The 17,981-nt window shown below is 42.1% G+C and overlaps 2 protein-coding genes across 3 annotated transcripts in view; one reads left to right on the forward strand and one right to left on the reverse strand.

Annotated features, from left to right (window-relative positions):
• The window catches only part of LOC109835764 (random slug protein 5-like), a 34,429-nt gene extending 27,224 nt beyond the window's left edge, over positions 1-7,205 (forward strand). For both annotated transcript variants that reach the window (XM_020403778.1, XM_020403779.1), the window contains one exon: positions 6,555-7,205. In XM_020403778.1, coding sequence (XP_020259367.1) covers positions 6,555-6,953 — 399 coding nt within the window. In that variant the 3' untranslated portion in view covers positions 6,954-7,205. The remainder of the gene's footprint in view (positions 1-6,554) is intronic.
• Positions 9,194-10,337, reverse strand: LOC109835608 (protein PHYTOCHROME KINASE SUBSTRATE 4). Its single transcript, XM_020403580.1, has one exon. It carries the CDS (start codon positions 10,262-10,264, stop codon positions 9,194-9,196), a length of 1,071 nt encoding a protein of 356 aa, XP_020259169.1. The 5' UTR covers positions 10,265-10,337.

The raw sequence follows: 17,981 nt of genomic DNA on the forward strand, positions 1-17,981 counted from the left end.
TTCTCCCTTACTTCTAGAATGTTGGAAAAATCTTAAGTTGCCAAAAATTCTCTGTATACTCTCTTTTGATTATATCAATTGCCAAAAATGCTCTTTGTAGTCTCCTTCGATTATATCTATTAATGGGACATCAGGGTTCAGTTTTATTGAACTCAGGTAATTTCTGGGCCAAAAAACTTTGGGGTATCAAAGTTAAAAATGAGGTGAACTTTGGGGTATTTAAGTGCAAATGGCTCTTAAGTCATATTAACCAAAATTGACACTTACTTCAATCTTTGACATCTAAAGTGCACAAATATCGAACTTTTAGGAAGTTTCTTGCTTATACACCTCGAAGTTAAATTGAAATAATAATGTATACAAAAAGAAGTCCTATAAAAGATCTATGCTTTCTCTTCATCTCCCTATTTACCATTCCTTTAGCAGGAACTTTCAGTCAAGTAGAGTGAACAATTTCATGTGTAGACTAATTGAAGATGCTGAGATTTATGCTCTCAATGTCTTAGAATTTGCAGATTTTGATTTCTGTCTCGAGTTATTTTTCATATGATATGTAGGAACATTCCCCCAACAAAAAATTTGTGCATCCAGCACACATGGACAAGACATGCGTATCATCGTATCGAGCACTCACTTTTTTAGAAATAAGGGCCTTAGCTTGTTTATTGTACGTAAAAGATGTTGGGGATTCGAAACAATCAATCGAACACTTGCCCTTCCGGACCTTGTGTTGAAAGTAGGAAAGTAGGAATAAAACCACAAATAAAGATCTAACCTTGCAAAAACAGTAAAGGAGAAGAACACACAGATTTAACGAGGTTCGGCAACGTGCCTACGTTCTCGGGAGCCACACCACACAATTTCTTTATTAATTAAAGAAGAAAATACAAGCTCTCAAACAAGGGATTAATCTCTCTGAGATTCTCTCTCAAACAAGGGATTAATCTCTCTGAGATTCTCTCTTTTTACAGTCAAAAAGCTCTTCTTTTGATGTTGTACAAACCCTAAAATCGTTTGGGGTATATATAGAATCCTGGTTGAAACAGAATCTCAAAAGAAACAGGAAACTGTTAAAAATACTCGCGGTCGACCGGCCCGGTCGACCGATCAGATTCCAGAGAGTTTGGCGGTCGACCGGCGCGATCGACCGATGGCAAAACCCGAGAGCAGTTTTCCTACAGGGTTTTGGCAGTCGACCGGGTCGGTCGACCGCGACCTGATCCAGGCTCTCCCAGCCCCCTGTGCACATTCGCGGTCGACCGACCTGGTCGACCGCAGATCTGTCTGCTCGATTTTCTATCTTTTTGATTCCAGCTCTTGTCTCGAACTTTGGGTCTACACCTTAGACTAACAATCTTCCACTTGGAGACCAAAGTACCTACAATGAGTTCCCCCGAACTCTCCCCTTCTTCGCATGTATCTTTTCCCCAAAAAAATTCTTCCTTCAATTAACAATATCCCGGTGATCTCGCCGATCCTCGTAGTGTGGCTCCGTCTTCATCTTCTACGCGTGAAGACCAACTGAAGTTGCGCACAACTCCAGTTTCTCAATGGTGACTGTCTTCGTCAACATGTCCGTCGGATTTTGACTCCCCAAAATCTTTATTAAATGTAACTTTTCGTCCTCGATCAACGAGCGTATAAAATGGTATTTGACGTCGATGTGCTTTGTTCTGGTATGATATACTGGATTCTTGGTAAGATGTATAGCGCTCTGGCTATCACAATAAAGAACTCCTCTTCCTTGCTTCAGATCCAACTCTTCCAAGCACCCGTTCAACCAGATCATCTCCTTGCTTGCTTCAGTCACCGCGACATACTCAGCCTCGGTTGTAGACAAAGTCACGATCTTCTGCAGACGTGAGACCCAGCTCACTGCTGTCGATGCTAAGGTATAAACATACCCCGTGGTGCTTCGTCTCGTATCATGATCACCGGCGAAGTCCGCATCCACGTATCCCTACAGCACCAACTCCTTCCTCCTGAAACATAGTAGCTTATTCGTTGTTCCCCTCAAGTATCATATTATCCACTTCACGGCCTCCCAATGCTGCTTTCCTGGATTGCTTGCAAATCTGTTCACAACTCCCACTGCATGGGCGATGTCCGGCCTCGTGCAAACCATCGCGTACATGAGACTCCCAATGGCCAAAGAATATGGCACCCTGCTCATATGCTCTCTATCTGCATCTGTCTTAGGCGATTGCTCCTCAGATAGTTTGAACTGACTTCCAAGAGGTGTGCTAACAACTTTAGCATTCTGCATATTAAACCTCTGAAGTACCTTCTCAATGTATTCAGCTTGGCTCAATCTCAATGTCCCTTCAGTTTCATCCCTACTGATTCGCACCCTTAGAATCTGCTTCGCTGCACCCAGATCCTTCATTACAAATTCCTTTGCTAGCTACCTCTTCAAACTGTTTATCTCTTCTAAACACGGTCTTGCTACCAACATATCATCAACATATAATAACAAAATAATAAAGTTGGATTCGAACCTTTTGAAATAACAGCAATGATCCGAAATGTATCTTCTGTAGCCATTGTTCTTCATGAAGTTATCAAACTTCTTATACCACTGTCTCGGAGCCTGTTTCAAACCATATAAGCTCTTCTTGAGCTTGCACACCATCTCTTCCTTTCCTTCTTCAATGAAGTCAACAGGCTGCTTCATATGGATTTCTTCATCCAAATCACCATGAAGAAAGACAGTCTTCACATCTAACTGCTCAAGGAAGAGGTCTTCTGCAGCTACCAAACTCAACACCACTCTGATGGTTGTGAGTTTCACAACAGGGGAAAATATCTCCGTGTAGTCTACTCCTTCCCGCTGTTGAAACCCCTTCACGACTAATCTGGCCTTGAATCTCTTGCTTCCATCACTCTTCTGCTTGACCCGGTAGATCCATTTATCGTGCAAGGTTTTCTTCTGTGCAGGTAGCTGGGCTAACTCCCATGTCTCATTAGTGAGTAGAGAATCCATCTCCTCCTGCATCGCATGCTCCCACTGTTGAGATTCACTCACTTGCACTGCCTCTTCATAACACTCCGGCTCTCCGTTATCTGTTAAGAGTAGTTAATCAAGTGACGAGAGGTATTTGGGATTTTATTTGGGTACCCTGGATGACCTCCAAAGCTCCACGCCCTGGGTAGTAGCTTCTGCACCTGTAGTCTCCTCCGTTCTACGGTCAGAACTGACATCGTCGCCCCCATCTGGAAGTTCCTCCAAATCCATGTACTCGGATCCATCTGTATCCGTAGTGCTCCCACTGCTTTGGCTATCCTTGGCATTATCCCTGTCCTTGTACATCACCTCCTCATTGAATATCACATCCCGGTTCCTGATGATCTTCCTGTTCTTTTCATCCCAAAGGTGATACCCGAACTCATCAATGTCGTATCCAATGAATGTGCACTTCTGTGACTTAGCTTCTAGCTTGTCCCTGATATGGTCACTGATATGAACATAAGCCACACAACCAAATACCCGCAAGTGTGAGAGATTTATCTTCTTTCCACTCCAAACCTCCTCTGGAATCTCAAAGTCTAATGGAACTGATGGCCCGTGATTAATAAGGTATGCTGCCGTATGCACCGCATCCGCCCAAAATGTCTTAGGCAGACCTGCATGTAATCGCATGCTCCGCGCACGCTCTGTCAAGGTCCTGTTCATCCTCTCTGCAATGCCGTTCTGCTGCGGCGTCCCTGGAGTAGTCCTCTCTAAGCGAATCCCATTCGTAGCACAGAACCTCTTGAACTCCTCCAACTCGTATTCTCCACCATTATCTGATCTCAAGCACTTCACCTTCAGTTCTGTCTCGTTCTCGACCATGGCCTTCCACTTCTTGAAGATTTTGAACACCTCTGACTTGTGCTTCATGAAGTAAACCCACACCTTCCTCGAGTGATCGTCGATAAAGGTGACGTAGTATCTCGAACCGCCAAAAGAAGACACACTGGCTGAGCCTCATACATCTGTATGAATCAACTCTAGCTTCTGAGCCTTAGGTAGCCTTCCACCCTTCTGGAAATTAACCCTATTCTGCTTCCCAAAGATGCAGTCTTCACAAACCCCGACTTTCAAGGTGTGGATCCCGGTTAGCTTTCCTTGTGAATGTAGAATTTTCATCCACTTCTCGCTCATGTGTCCTAGTCTGTTGTGCCACAGATCTGTACTCTCCTTGCCAGCTGGAATTGCGAGGGTGTCACTCACATGTGAAGTGAGGTAGAGAGTTCCTGTTTTATTGCCTCGGGCAACAACCATCGTACCGTTGGAGATTCTCCACGAATCCCCGGTGAATGTCGAAACGTAGCCTTCTGCTCCAAGCTGTCCCACCAAAACAAGATTCCTCTTCAGCTTCGGCACGTGTCTCACGTTCTTCAAATTCCACTTAGAGTCATTTATCTGTATCTGAATGTCGCTCTTTCCAACAATATTACAAGGTTCATTATCCCCCAAATATACTTTACCAAAGTCCCCTGCTACATAGTTCTGAAGTAGTTTCCTATTAGCAGTGGCGTGGAAAGAAGCTCCTGAGTCGATGACCCAAGAATCAGAATCGCTATCCATAGCAAGGATCAAGGCATCCTGCACGATATGAGCCTCCTGCTCACCCGCATCCTTCTTTGGTGCTTTACAGACCGAAGACATATGACCTTCCTGGTCGCAGTTCCAACACTTCCCTTTGATAGACCTAACCTTCGAGTTCGGCCTCTTCTTCACTGATTTCGACCGATTCCTGTTCTGCTTTCCCTTCTTCTGCCTTCTGCCTCTCTGCTCGAAACTTAGGGCTGAACCTGAACCTTCTGATTCAGACGATTTTTTTCTAACCTCCTCGGATAGAATCATGCTAACAACCTCATTCAGCTTCAACTTCTCTTTCTCCGCCGAATTGCTGATTGCCGTCACACAACCTGCCTAACTATCCGGCAACTACGATAGTAGTAGAATGGCCTGCACTTCGTCATCGAACGTGATGTCCACGAAGATAAGTTGATCAACAATCGTGTTGAACTCGCTGAGGTGCATCGTAAAGGACCGTCCTTCTGTCATCTTGAGGTTGAAAAGAGTTTTGACTAGAGGCACCTTGTTTACTGCCGACGGTTGCTCGTACATCTTCGTGAGCGCTTCCATAAGCCCCACCGTCGTCTTCTCCTTCAGAATATTATGGGCTACTGATTTGACGAGCGACAACCGGATTTTCCCTAGAGCCTTCCTATCCAGTACCTCCCAATCACCATCTGACTCCTCTTTCTTCTTTCCCTTTTCCTTACCCATCAACGGACGATACAAGTCCTTCTGGTACAGATAGTCCTCCATCTGCGACTTCCAGTAGGCGAAGTCTGAACCGTCAAACTTCTCGATCTTTGATTTGCTTTCCTCTGCCATGGCTTTCACACAAATTGCTGAACAAAGCTCTGATATCAGTTGTTGGGGATTCGAAACAATCAATCGAACCCTTGCCCTTTCGGACATTGTGTTGAAAGTAGGAAAGTAGGAATAAAACCACAAATAAAGATCTAACCTTGCAAAAACAGTAAAGGAGAAGAACACAGATTTAACGAGGTTCGGCAACGTGCCTACGTCCTCGGGAGCCACACCACACAATCTCTTTATTAATTGAAGAAGAAAATACAAGCTCTCAAACAAGGGATTAATCTCTCTGAGATTCTCTCTCTTTGCAGTCAAAAAGCTACAGGGTTTTGGCGGTCGACCGGGTCGGTCGACCGCGACCTGATCCAGGCTCTCCCAGCCCCCTGTGCACGTTCGCGGTCGACCGACCCGGTCGACCGCAGATCTGTCTGCTCGATTTTCTATCTTTTTGATTCCAGCTCTTGTCTCGAACTTTGGGTCTACACCTTAGACTAACAAAAGATGCAGTTTCAAGTAGAAATAGTTTATGAAAATGGCGTATGTTAATTGTTTACATCACTACAATGAAGAAAATATATCAGTTAGAAGCGTGAGGATTCTCAGGATGGACATGGGAGCCCCAAGATTCTGCAAGCTGAGCAGAATGATGAATAGTATATGATGTTGATGCTATCAAACACTTCATCTTCATGTTTAAAACTCGACTTTTCTCTTCCAGAGCATCCAAGGAGTTGCAATAATTTTACAATCCCATTCTCTGTGTATTGTATCCAAAACTTAATTTATAGTGCTATTTACCAACAAAATTATATATATGATGGAGGTTGTTGGGTCTCTTTTGGCAAAATATAATGATTTTATACGCCGTTTTAATAAAGCTAGGTTCTATAGCAACAAATTCACATTTATCAGTCAAATGTACATATGTTCAAGCGATATACATATATAGTTGTGTCTCCATGTCTAGACATCAGTCTCATTCTTATTAGATCACAATAAATGTACTGGATATTCTATTTGTTTGTCCACCCATCAGTCTGTCTTGCTTATCAAAACTTCACGGTACTCCTACATCGAGCATAATCAACTAATCAATTTATTATTCCTTTACTAAATTGAAAAATAACTGTACTCCTGGTTTCTATGACAAGATATTTCATTTTCTTCCTCCCGCTTGCAGATTGTGAAGCCCTTTCTAGAGCACAAGACATACAAGAAAGTGAAGTTTGTATACTCTGATGACATCGAGAGCCAGAAGGTAATAACCGATAACTTTGACATGGACAAGCTGGAATTAGCCTTTGGGGGCCGTAATCCAGTAGGCTTCGACATTAACCAATATGCTGAACGGATGAAAGAGGACGACAAGAAAATGTCAGCATTTTTAACATCAGGCACCTTCCTCAAGTCTGTTCACCAAAGATCAGAGTCGTTGGTAGCTGAACCTCAATCAGAGGAAGCCTTATCTGAGAGCTCTTCCTCTGGCAATGAGTTGAAAGAGAAGCTTAGCTGCAAGACTAATGTTGCTACAAAAACAGAGAACAAACCAGATGTGATTCAAATTAGTGAGTCTGTTTGAGAGTGATAAATGGAGGCATTATTTCACTGATATTATCAATACAATTGTTTAATCTAACTCCACATTTTGTTCCCTGTGTAATTGAGCTCTAAGCCATTTGATACATTGTCCATGTTTCTAGTGTATTCTCTGTGATCTGCAAGTTTATGACTTTGGCTTTTTAACCATCTGTACCGTAACTTGTAACTCTGAACTCAAGTTGATTTCAGTCTATGAATCTCTGAGGTGTCTTTAAATTGGTCTGTTTTGTGATGTAGTAAGCCTGAAAGGAGTGAAGCACTAAATGTCAGTACAACAACTGCTAAGTATATGGCATAATTTTCTGACTAGTTTTACTAGTAGTATGTGGCAATATTATGATACATGACTGATGCCAAAATTATCATGTTTGATGAAGTGGGTGATAGTTATTGTCAACTAGTCATGATTCTGAATTTTTTGGCTTTATGATTTACTTGTTGAGTCCACTATTGATCTAGGTGCAATCAACTTTATGAACCGGCTGTAAATTGAATGCGTAAAGGTTTTAAAGTTGTACTTCATTTTATTTCATGCACTTTTCTACAGATAAGACTCCAGAAGCACTCAACTCCATGCTTTCTTATTAGCCAGATTGGTTAACAAACAGTAGGCCCTAGACAGATCATTCACATGTATGATGCATGAACTCTAGTCATCTATGTAGACATACAGAGATGGGTCTAGTCATGCTCATAGGGAGTCTTTATCCAGTGAGACAGAGAGTTAGCCTTATGTCTCTTTGCAAATCTGATGGCATTACTTTGCCAATCAAAAGCTTAAGGCAAGGGAGCCCCATCCACATGCCTCTTTATTACCTTAAATCTTAAAACACCAAAAAGAAGGGGGAAAAAAACTATGGAGGGCCCTCTCTATGATGATCACATTGATTTCTTATGCTGTTTGTATTGGTTCAATCTTTGGTTTATACAGATTTAAGACCACGTATTGGCCCGTACTTTCGAGTAACAATTCGATCAATATTCATAACGTTTTAGGTCTTAAAAAGATCATGAAGGATTAGAAAAGGAACCAGGAGATTTGGATCAAATGAATATTAGGTGTTGTTGATAGAAGTGAGAGAGGTTGCATGTCAAAATTTTGCATTAAGAGAGAGATACATGCATTGGTTTTGGATTCTGTTAGTTAAGAGTAGGAGATTCGCTTACCAACAAAGTGAGTGTGTTTGATTAGTATAATATTTGAATATATAATGCATCAAGTTAAGACTTAGTACCAGAAATCTAGACTCAACACTATCCATCACACGTGACTTTTGAGCCTTGTCCTCTGCAAATTAGTCATATGCCTGAGCACATAATTTTATAATTTGTGCATGTAACTGTGTCCGTGTACAACTTCATTCTTATTATGGATATCTTTCATGGCATACCTTATTGCCTTAAACACCTCCAACTATGTTCTTTTATAATGGAATCAAATCTAAGACGGTGGTCGGTGGGAGTCATATTAGAAACTCTTAACTGTTCGGGTTATTCGCGATGTGCTCGAACACCTCCAATTATTTATAAATGTTACTTTACAAGTCCAAAGATAGGATAAAAAGCTATCAACCACCGTCATCTTTTCTTTTTCATAATTACACTTCTGACCCCAATATGTTAGTAGGCGGAGTAAATTATTCCGCCTTCTCAGGCGGAGTTGTTAACCCGTCATCCGAGGGGTTAACTTGCTGTTATGTCTCACATGCGAGTTAACAAACCCTTTGAGAAAAATTTAGTATTTAGATGTTTAATAAGGGTTTAAACCCTCTTAATCTTTTCATTAACCTGTTGCCAAACAAACAGAGCCTTACGAATTACCAAAGAAAATACATACAACTTCAACAAAAAAAATGAGTGACATATCCAATAAGCAAACACAACTTGCACCATATAAAGGTATCAAAGCACTATGACCTATCTTATCTGAACCGTCCGGTTCATCCGACCTGAGCTCGGCCCGTCCAAATCGGTCTTCTCTAATCCGAACCTCGACGTCCCTGGTCTCCGGTCTGGTTCGGCTGGTCGCTGTTCCAACCCGACCCGAACCGGATTCGGACCAACATTTACGGAGTTCTCACTCCGGCAGCTCAACAGCCCTCCGGCCGCCTTCCTCCTGCTCCCTCCACTGTTTCCCGCCCCTCAGCCATTCGTCCTCGGTCTGAATGACCTCACGTCACCGCAATCTGACGCCGAGCTCGAGAAATTCGCCACGCGTCGTCAGATCGAACCCTCCGTCAGCTGTCCGTCACGCTCCACACGACGCTCACCTCGCTCGCGGATAGCACTCATCGGTGCAACCGACGCCTCGGTCGTCAGTCCAGCTCCCCACCCCGAGGGATCTCTGACGGGGTCCCCGTCATCCTCGGAAACTCGTCGAGCGAGTCCCGGCGACGGAGCTCCGGAGTTCGTCGAGAAGCTGTCGATCTCGAACAGGTCCGAGCTTGTGTCACTCGCCACGTCATCGCTCCGGCGAAACGGAGGCGGCCTTCGGAGAAACTCGGCCCGACCTCTGATCTTCGCCGTCTCATTGCCGGCCGGAACACTCGAGCGAGGCGCGGGGCGGATCATCATCGCCGGTTCCGTTTCCGGCGGCGGAAGCAGCGGCGGGGCGAGTATCGGGAAGGAGAATCCAGCAGACTCGGTGAACGTCGGCGCGGAGTTCACTATCCGGGGACCGACCTTGGGCGAGAGACATTTAGAGTCTTTTGCCCAAATTCCAGCTGATAATTTCAACTTTGCCACTCCCTCAACTGAATCTTTACTGCCCAAAGTACTTCCATCAGTACTCACTTTATCCGCACCGACTCGAAGAGTACTCTTAGATTCCGCACTTTTCTCCTCAACGTCAACCGATTTTTTCCCGTAACAGGGACAGTTTCGGCCGAAAAATCTCCGGCACAACCCATTCTTTCTCTTCTCATTCAAAGGAAAAGCTCTCACACTAACATTAACAGAACGAGGGGGGTTCTTCAAAAGCCCTGACTGACTGTTCCAGCTCGCCTCTGATGACAGAGTCGGAGTTGTTGCCGATCGAAATGACCGATAACTTTTCGCATATCCGTCCACCGACGAGACCGAAGAGTCTCGCGGGTTGGTCAATGGATCGCAGGTCTCTTTGAAGTATCGCTCGGCATCGAAGACGCAGATATCTGCATCGTCAGCGGCGGAGACTCGGCGGGTGATTGGAGTTTTTGGAGGGAGAGAGATATGAGATGGGGGGTTCGTTTGAATGGAGAGTGTTTGAGAGAGATTGGGGTTGAAGTTTGCTCTGAGTCTGTATCTCTCCATTGTCAGCGTGTTTTTTTTGGAAGTGATCAACGACAATGAGGGTATATATATACATATATATATGTATGTAGAATTTTTAACTTCACTTTTTTTCCCCCGGTTGGATATCTGGTTGCGTGATCTACTGGACGGTTGTAGAAATTCTGCAGGGCGTTTACAGTGTTGTATTATTCACGTGGGTCCTTTTGGTCTCCTTTTCCTTTTCACTTTAGGCTTGATTTGGTAAGGTGATCACGGAAGTTGCAAATGAGGTGGAGGGAAGTACATCCTTTTAAATTTTTATGTTTGGTAGGAGCGAGGGGGTGGTTATTTTCTTTCTACTCTTGAATCCTCCCTCCCAATTTGAAGGGATTCTTCTCTTTCTAACTTTTTAGTTCATTTTGTAGCGTCCCCTTCCTCCCCTCCTCTTCCCTCACTCTTTAACTTACCCTCTAAAAACCTCCTATCAAAGGCCTTCCTCCCAACTCCAGCCTCAGTGGTAGAAGTTTTGCATAGATGAGTAGTTATGCATGTATGTGATTGCTGTTGTTTGTGATTGGGATAATTGGGAGCTTGACATGTTTCCTTAACATTTTAATATAGTTAAATGCAAGAGTAACGATAACTCCCAATAAATTCTATACTACATTTCATATTATAAAATACAAGAATATCGGTTTCTTCTTAACGAATTATACGAGAGATTATTATTATTTTATAAGGAAACAAGAGATTTGTGTCTTGTAATATAAAACTAGTATGATACTTAACAGTATAGTTATTGCTAGGATATCTTGAATCCTAATGTGTCATTTGTGATCCCTGGTTTATGTTCAATTTCAATATGTTACATGGTAGCCATTTTCAAGAATTATTATTTATATTGTTTCATACTCGAACATCACTATGCAGATCGTGAAATTAGAGATAGCTAGAGGAAAATGGGATTCATGATGATTAGGTAATTCTTTGTGCCATAAAATCACAATCCTTAACGCACATTCGTGCCAGATGAGATTTAAATCCAACTCACTCTGATACTATCTTAAAATCCCTTCTGTTACACTAAAAGCCTGAAATTTAAATGAGAGTTAAGGATATCATTATTTTATGACTCAAGTAATATCCTGATCATCCAAAATCCAGTCTTCCTCCAACTGTCTCAAATTTCAACAACAAAGATTAGATCCAGTCATGGCTCATAAATTTTGACAAACACAAGAAAATCTGTGTGTGTTGCCTTTATGCTCCAGCTAGAAGAGGAATATTGACAGTAGGAACTTGCAATCTATAATAAATCATGTGTTAGTAACCAGAAAGAACACAGGGTCTTTTTTAATTTTAAAATCTATAAGCCAATTAAAGTTGGTGAGATGCAAGAATTTTTATTGAAATGTCAAAAGTAGAAACAGCATAAGTTCACTGGACATTTGTATGGCCAATACCAAACAATTCTAAAAGCACATTCTAGAAGTTTAATATAATTATGCACAATAGCCCAGCAATATATACGAAAAATAATCATAATCCTTATTATAGGCGTCTAAAAATGCCTATAGGTATCCACATACAGCTCGAGACAGAGAGAAGGTGATGAACGTCATTATCTAAGTCTAAGAGGATTTTCCGATGCTAACGAACACATGAAGCGAAACGGCAAACCGAATGGCCTGTACGCTCACCGGCCACCTCCAAGTTGCCCGTGCACTCGTCGGCCAGCTCCAAGTGACCCGCGTGCTCACCGGCCACCACCAAGTGGCCCGCACGCCCATCGGCCACCAAATCGGTGAACCAAGTGGCCCGCGTGCTCACCGACCACCATCAAGTGGCCCGCACGTTCATCAGCCACCAAATTGGCGAACCAAGTGACCCGCGTACTCATCGGCCACCAAAACAGCGTACAAGACGAAACGACGAAATACGCGTAACGGCGCAACAAATAAAAATCCGGAAGACTAAGAAAGCCGCTGGCGGCCGAGTCGCATCGAAACGGCTCGGCCGAACCAGTGGTTCAGCCCATAGCCAGGTCACCAAGGGTGGCTCGGCGGCCGAGCCACCGGGTGACGCTTCGGCCAGATTTAATCTAAAAGTGTGATTTTTCGGTTTTCACGGATTCTCTCGGGATTTGTTGGTTTCTGAGCGTCCCAACTGATCTGATACTATGGTTAATCAGTTCTTAATTGAAGATAAGAAGGAATCCCTCGTTCTTATCCAAATACCCGCTTCCGAAGCTTATAATACGAGCTCAGGTGCTCATTTCTCTAGACTGGAGATCAAGAGGGTGAAACGCTGCCGAATTGAAGAGTGGATCCACGAATTTATAGCAAGGATTAGCAGATCTTGGCGATCTCCTCTGCATAAAGAGTGAAGTTTGAGAGATTCGAGATCCGTCCCCTATTCCTCCGGATTTAAGCTTAGTCTTAAATCTCGAGAAGAGCCGTGATCTCGCTTGGTCGAGATCATCGCTGCAGCGATTACTTCCTTCGTGAAGTAAGAGCTTTGATCATCAATCTGTCAATCGGATCTGATCCGCGGCGGTCTACGGATATTAACGTCCCCGGCACAGGCAAAGATCCCACACAAGCAGTGGGTGATAAACGTCCGTTGCGCTGTTTGACAAGAGTCGTATCTTTTATATTTTCATTGTATAATGAGATCTTATAAAAAGATCAACTTTTTATTTGAGTTTATTGTAAACAATTAAAGTTGTAATAGATTCAATCACAATGAAAACATCGATTTTTGACCCAAACACTTATAACTAGTTCATCAAGAAATTTCTAGTGGTATATGTAGCACACTGACAATAACAATGTGATAAATCTAAGCAAGATTTTTCCCAATAATGTGTCCTTCTGCACTTTATACCTGTGGGGAAAAAAATATAAGGTTAAGCAAAATGGGTCCTTGCCTTAGTTGCCTATCTAGCTTTCTCAATCCAAAAGATATATACTAAAAGTACACGAAAAAGAAATTAAAAAAAAGTACAATTGTGAATATAAAACAATATCCAAAAATGTCAATCTCTCCCCTGAGGTGAAATCTTTTTAGGAGAGCAACAGGTATGGGTCCTTTCATCCCTCATCTCTTTTCTCGGTTCATCGAAGGAAACCTGTGGAATTAAATTCAAACAGATTGCTCACTTTTATAGGACGGATCTCTTGAAATATCCACATCCACATAATTAGATTTCATCATCTATGGAAGTATTTATGTATCAAGAGCATCCCCTACTTTGCACAATTATAGTGTCGCTTTTGATTCTTGTTTTGATGATTTTGTTCAGAGTTCCCATACTTTTGTAGGCCACTGCCAGCAAAGCCAAATCCTGAGCTTGTTGAATACAGAACTCTACTCTTATATGCACTAAGGCAAGCGTATGGTAGTACAAGAGTACACGCTACGAGATGCATCACTCTATTATTTGTTGGGACAACAAGTTGTTGGGTCTTTTGGATGATAATTGTGTCTATGGACTATAATTCTACGCAATTTTATATCGTTTGGGACTGTTATCATCTCAATATACACTTCTTATGAAAATTGATCAGCATGGGTGTGTGTAGTTTCATGACGGTATTCTTTAAATTGTTTCTTGAATTCTTTGAATAAGGTTACTTGATATTGACTCAAATAACCGCATATGTATTAATGTATAAAATTGTGTCTTATGTTTATTTATCACTGTCAGTATCAAGAACACATGAGCATGTAATGTCTGGGATTGAACATGTATCAAGCTTTCCACATGCATACTTTGAAAATGGTTGTACGGAAGATTCGAAGTAAACTGTTAAAATTATGCCTCAAAACCTATTAATAATTCCTCTTGATTATGAACTCTTCTACAACACGAGTTTGGTAGCTGCTTGCCATTGAAATATTGGCACGTGATGCCTTTATTTGAGTCACAGTCAACTTTTGTCTCTAGTGGGATTCGTATTCAATATGGAATTAGTAAAGCTTGGTTTCAATTCAATTAGTGATTCGAATTGATTGGTTGCAGCTCCTGTCATCCAACCAATGGACGGGAAAGGTTAGCCTAAGTTGAGAGCTAATTAGAGGGCTTTGTTACCTGTTGAACTTTCCAACCCTACAAAAGGCCGTCATTGCCTCTAAGAGGAAGGGGGAAAAAATAGAATAAGGAAAGGGCTTAAGAGTTTGAGGATTGAGGCCTTTGTGCTTTGTGAGTTCTTGTACTCTTTTTTTTTTTTTCGTATAGAGGAATTCTCCGACGCTTCTGCCGTAGATGTAGTCCAAATTAGGTGAATTGAAATCTCTCTGTTTGCGATCACTTGTTTCTTATTCCTGTAATTTTTCTTCGCAATTATTTCCGCTCGATTGTGCACTTGTTCTAACATAGCTACATTGATCCTTGTTGACGCCTGTGACTAAATCTGGAATAAAGCAAATAAATCTGTTAGATAGCTGAAGTGTTATATTTTAAAACTTTTTTAAGTTTAGCTGCTGTACGTTTATGAAACGCTGTGCTTAAAGCAATATTTGACCTACTTCGGTCCAAGGATCCAAAGACCAAACTGCTTCTAGGAATAGCAGTACAATACACTAGTGTGTACCGACTAAGTACTGTCAAGATCTCCTAGATCTATAAGACCTTTCGATCAAGGCAAAACACTGGTGTGTACCGCCTAAGTACTGTCAAGATCTCCTCGATCTATAAGACCTTTTGATCAAGGCAAAAATCTCCTTGATCTGTTAAACCTTATGGTTCAAAACATTTCGGTTAAAACCTTTCGGTTAAAATTTTTCGGTTCAGACAAAGATCTCATTGGTCTGTTAAACCTTTTTGTTCAAAAAACCTTTCAGTTAAGATAAAGATCTTTCGATCTGTACTAACCTTTCAGTTCAGGGTTCTGTTCCTTCGGGCACAAACTAAAGCTTGCACGCTTTCAAAGTCTACAACAGCAGCACAACAACTTAAACACTTCAATGTGTTTTTCATCTATTTAGAGCTGCTCCAAGGGGCTCTATTTATAGGCCTATAATGTTAGCTCAATTGTCATTTGACTGTTACAAATCATAATGAAAATTATGATTGTAACAATAAATGGCTTAATTGTTGTAACTGCTGCATGTAGTTTTAATTGCTGCATGAAGAAATATCTGAACGCGAGGGTCACGTTACTATGCAACGTGAGGGTCGCTACCTCATGCGAACGTGAGGGTCGCGTTCCCTCTTGCGAACGCGAGGGTCGCGCGAGCTATGAACGCGAGGCTCGCCCGTATGCTGTGAAGCAGCCTGCGAGGTAACGTGCGTGGCAGCTAGCTTGGCACCACCTAGCCTCTGTGCATAGTGCAAAGTACGCCTTACAAAGTGCCACTTAGCGTCTCAGCCCGATTAGCCCCGATCCCCAGCCCATTGGCCTACGGCCCACGGCCCATGAGCCCACGGACCCACAGCTCACGACCCACTAAATCTTATGAGGGGTTAATTAAATAAAATAATTCCCGACTTTAAACCTTACGGTTAAAAACCTTTCGGTTCAAGTAAATGTCTCCTTGATCTGTTAAACCTTTTGGTTCAAAAAAACCTTTCAGTTAAGACATGGAACTTTTGATCTGTAATAACCTTTCAGTTCAGGGCTTTGTTCCTTCGGGCACAGACTAAAGCTTGCACATTTTCAAACTCTGCAGCAACAGCACAACATCTTAAATACTTCAATGTTCTTTTCGTATCTTTAGAGCTGCTCCAAGGGGCTCTATTTATAGGCCTATAATGTTAGCTCAATTGTCATTTGACTGTTACAAATCATAATGAAAATTATGATTGTAACAATAAATGGCTTAATTGTTGTAACTGCTGCATGTAGTTTTAATTGCTGCATGAAGAAATATCTGAACGCGAGGGTCACGTTACTATGCAACGTGAGGGTCGCTACCTCATGCGAACGTGAGGGTCGCGTTCCCTCTTGCGAACGCGAGGGTCGCGCGAGCTATGAACGCGAGGCTCGCCCGTATGCTGTGAAGCAGCCTGCGAGGTAACGTGCGTGGCAGCTAGCTTGGCACCACCTAGCCTCTGTGCATAGTGCAAAGTACGCCTTACAAAGTGCCACTTAGCGTCTCAGCCCGATTAGCCCCGATCCCCAGCCCATTGGCCTACGGCCCACGGCCCATGAGCCCACGGACCCACAGCTCACGACCCACTAAATCTTATGAGGGGTTAATTAAATAAAATAATTCCCGACTTGTCGTTAGCAAGCCTCGAACACAAGACTTTTTGAAATATCAAAACTTTAACTTTTCACTATGCTACTAAGGATTTCTAAAAAATACCAGTAGTTAATAAATACATAGTTTGAAAACTTATTTTTAGAAAGTGGTTTTGACCAAAAAATTCAACAATCCCCCATAAGTTTTTAAACTAGTGTCGTGTAATGGTGCCGTTATTTCAATCATCGTGCCTAAGGTAGATGTCGTAAGGACTTGAATCCCCTTTAGATCAACTGAATAAAAGATAGATGCATAGTATCACAGAGACTTGAACCAATACATGTCTAAAAATTCAACGATCATACAAGATTAAACTCATCTGTGGTAGTTTTTACTTTGAACCACACTTGTCTTTGCTTTAGCATTAGCATTGCATATTTATGGCCTTGTGCATGTCCTAGTTTCTGCTAGGGTTCTAGGTATCTTTCCATAAGACACCAAGAAGGCGGCCGAATCTCCACCCAGGTATAGGTGAGTTCTTTAGACATGTTTTCTATCAAACATCCCACATCTGAGATGCTTTGAACTCATTAAGGCTTAAGAACCATCCTCTCTCATGATAGGATTCTAGGTGAGTCATTTAGATATGTTTCCTATCTAACATCCCGCATGCGAAATACTTTAAACTCATTAAGGCTTAACAACCATCCCATTCATGATAGGATCATCGGTGAGTCCTTTAGGTATGTTACCTATCCAATAGCTCGCATCCGAAATTCTTTGGACTCATTAAGGCTTAACAACTATCCTCTATACCATGATAGGATTTTAATTGTAAATCTTACTTGACTTTTAAACCAATCATCTTATCATTGGTAGCTTAAGCTTTGAACTAATAACTTGATGCAAATGGTAAGTATTTGTAAGACTCACCAAACGTTACAAATCTTACTTGATTTTTGAACCAATTATCTTATCATTAGTAGCATATACTTTAAACTAATAAATTGATGTACATGGTAAGTATTTATAAGACTCATAAAACTTTGAGACCCATTCCAACAGACGTCCTTTCGACTATGTCCTTTTTCAGACCCTTAGTCTAAGGATCAACCGTATTTTCTGAAGACCGGACGTCAATCACAAAGATGACTCCTTGACAAACGAGTTCTCTCAAATAGTCATGCTTCAGACGAATGGTCAGCTTCTTTTCATTGAACATCACGTTCGCTGTCACAGCACTCGCCGCCTGATTATCACAATAGATAGTAATTGTGCCTTGCAATTCTATCAATGAAAGGTCTCGGAGAAAAAATACTGAGCCACTTAGTTTCATCTCCTGTAGCACAGAGTATGAAGAACTTAGATTCTATCGATGACTGTGCAATCATAGTCTGCTTCTTAGACTTTCATGAGACGGTAGCTCCACCCATGATAAAGACAAAACCTCCAGTAGATCTGCACTCATTTGATTCTGAGCACCAGCTAGCATCTGAATAGCCTTCGATTACAGCCAGAGATCCAGTATAGAATAGGCCCAGACCTGTAGCTCCTTTCAAGTATCTCA

The sequence above is a fragment of the Asparagus officinalis genome, chromosome 3 (genome assembly GCF_001876935.1).
Source record: "Asparagus officinalis chromosome 3, Aspof.V1, whole genome shotgun sequence".
NCBI lineage: Eukaryota > Viridiplantae > Streptophyta > Magnoliopsida > Asparagales > Asparagaceae > Asparagus > Asparagus officinalis.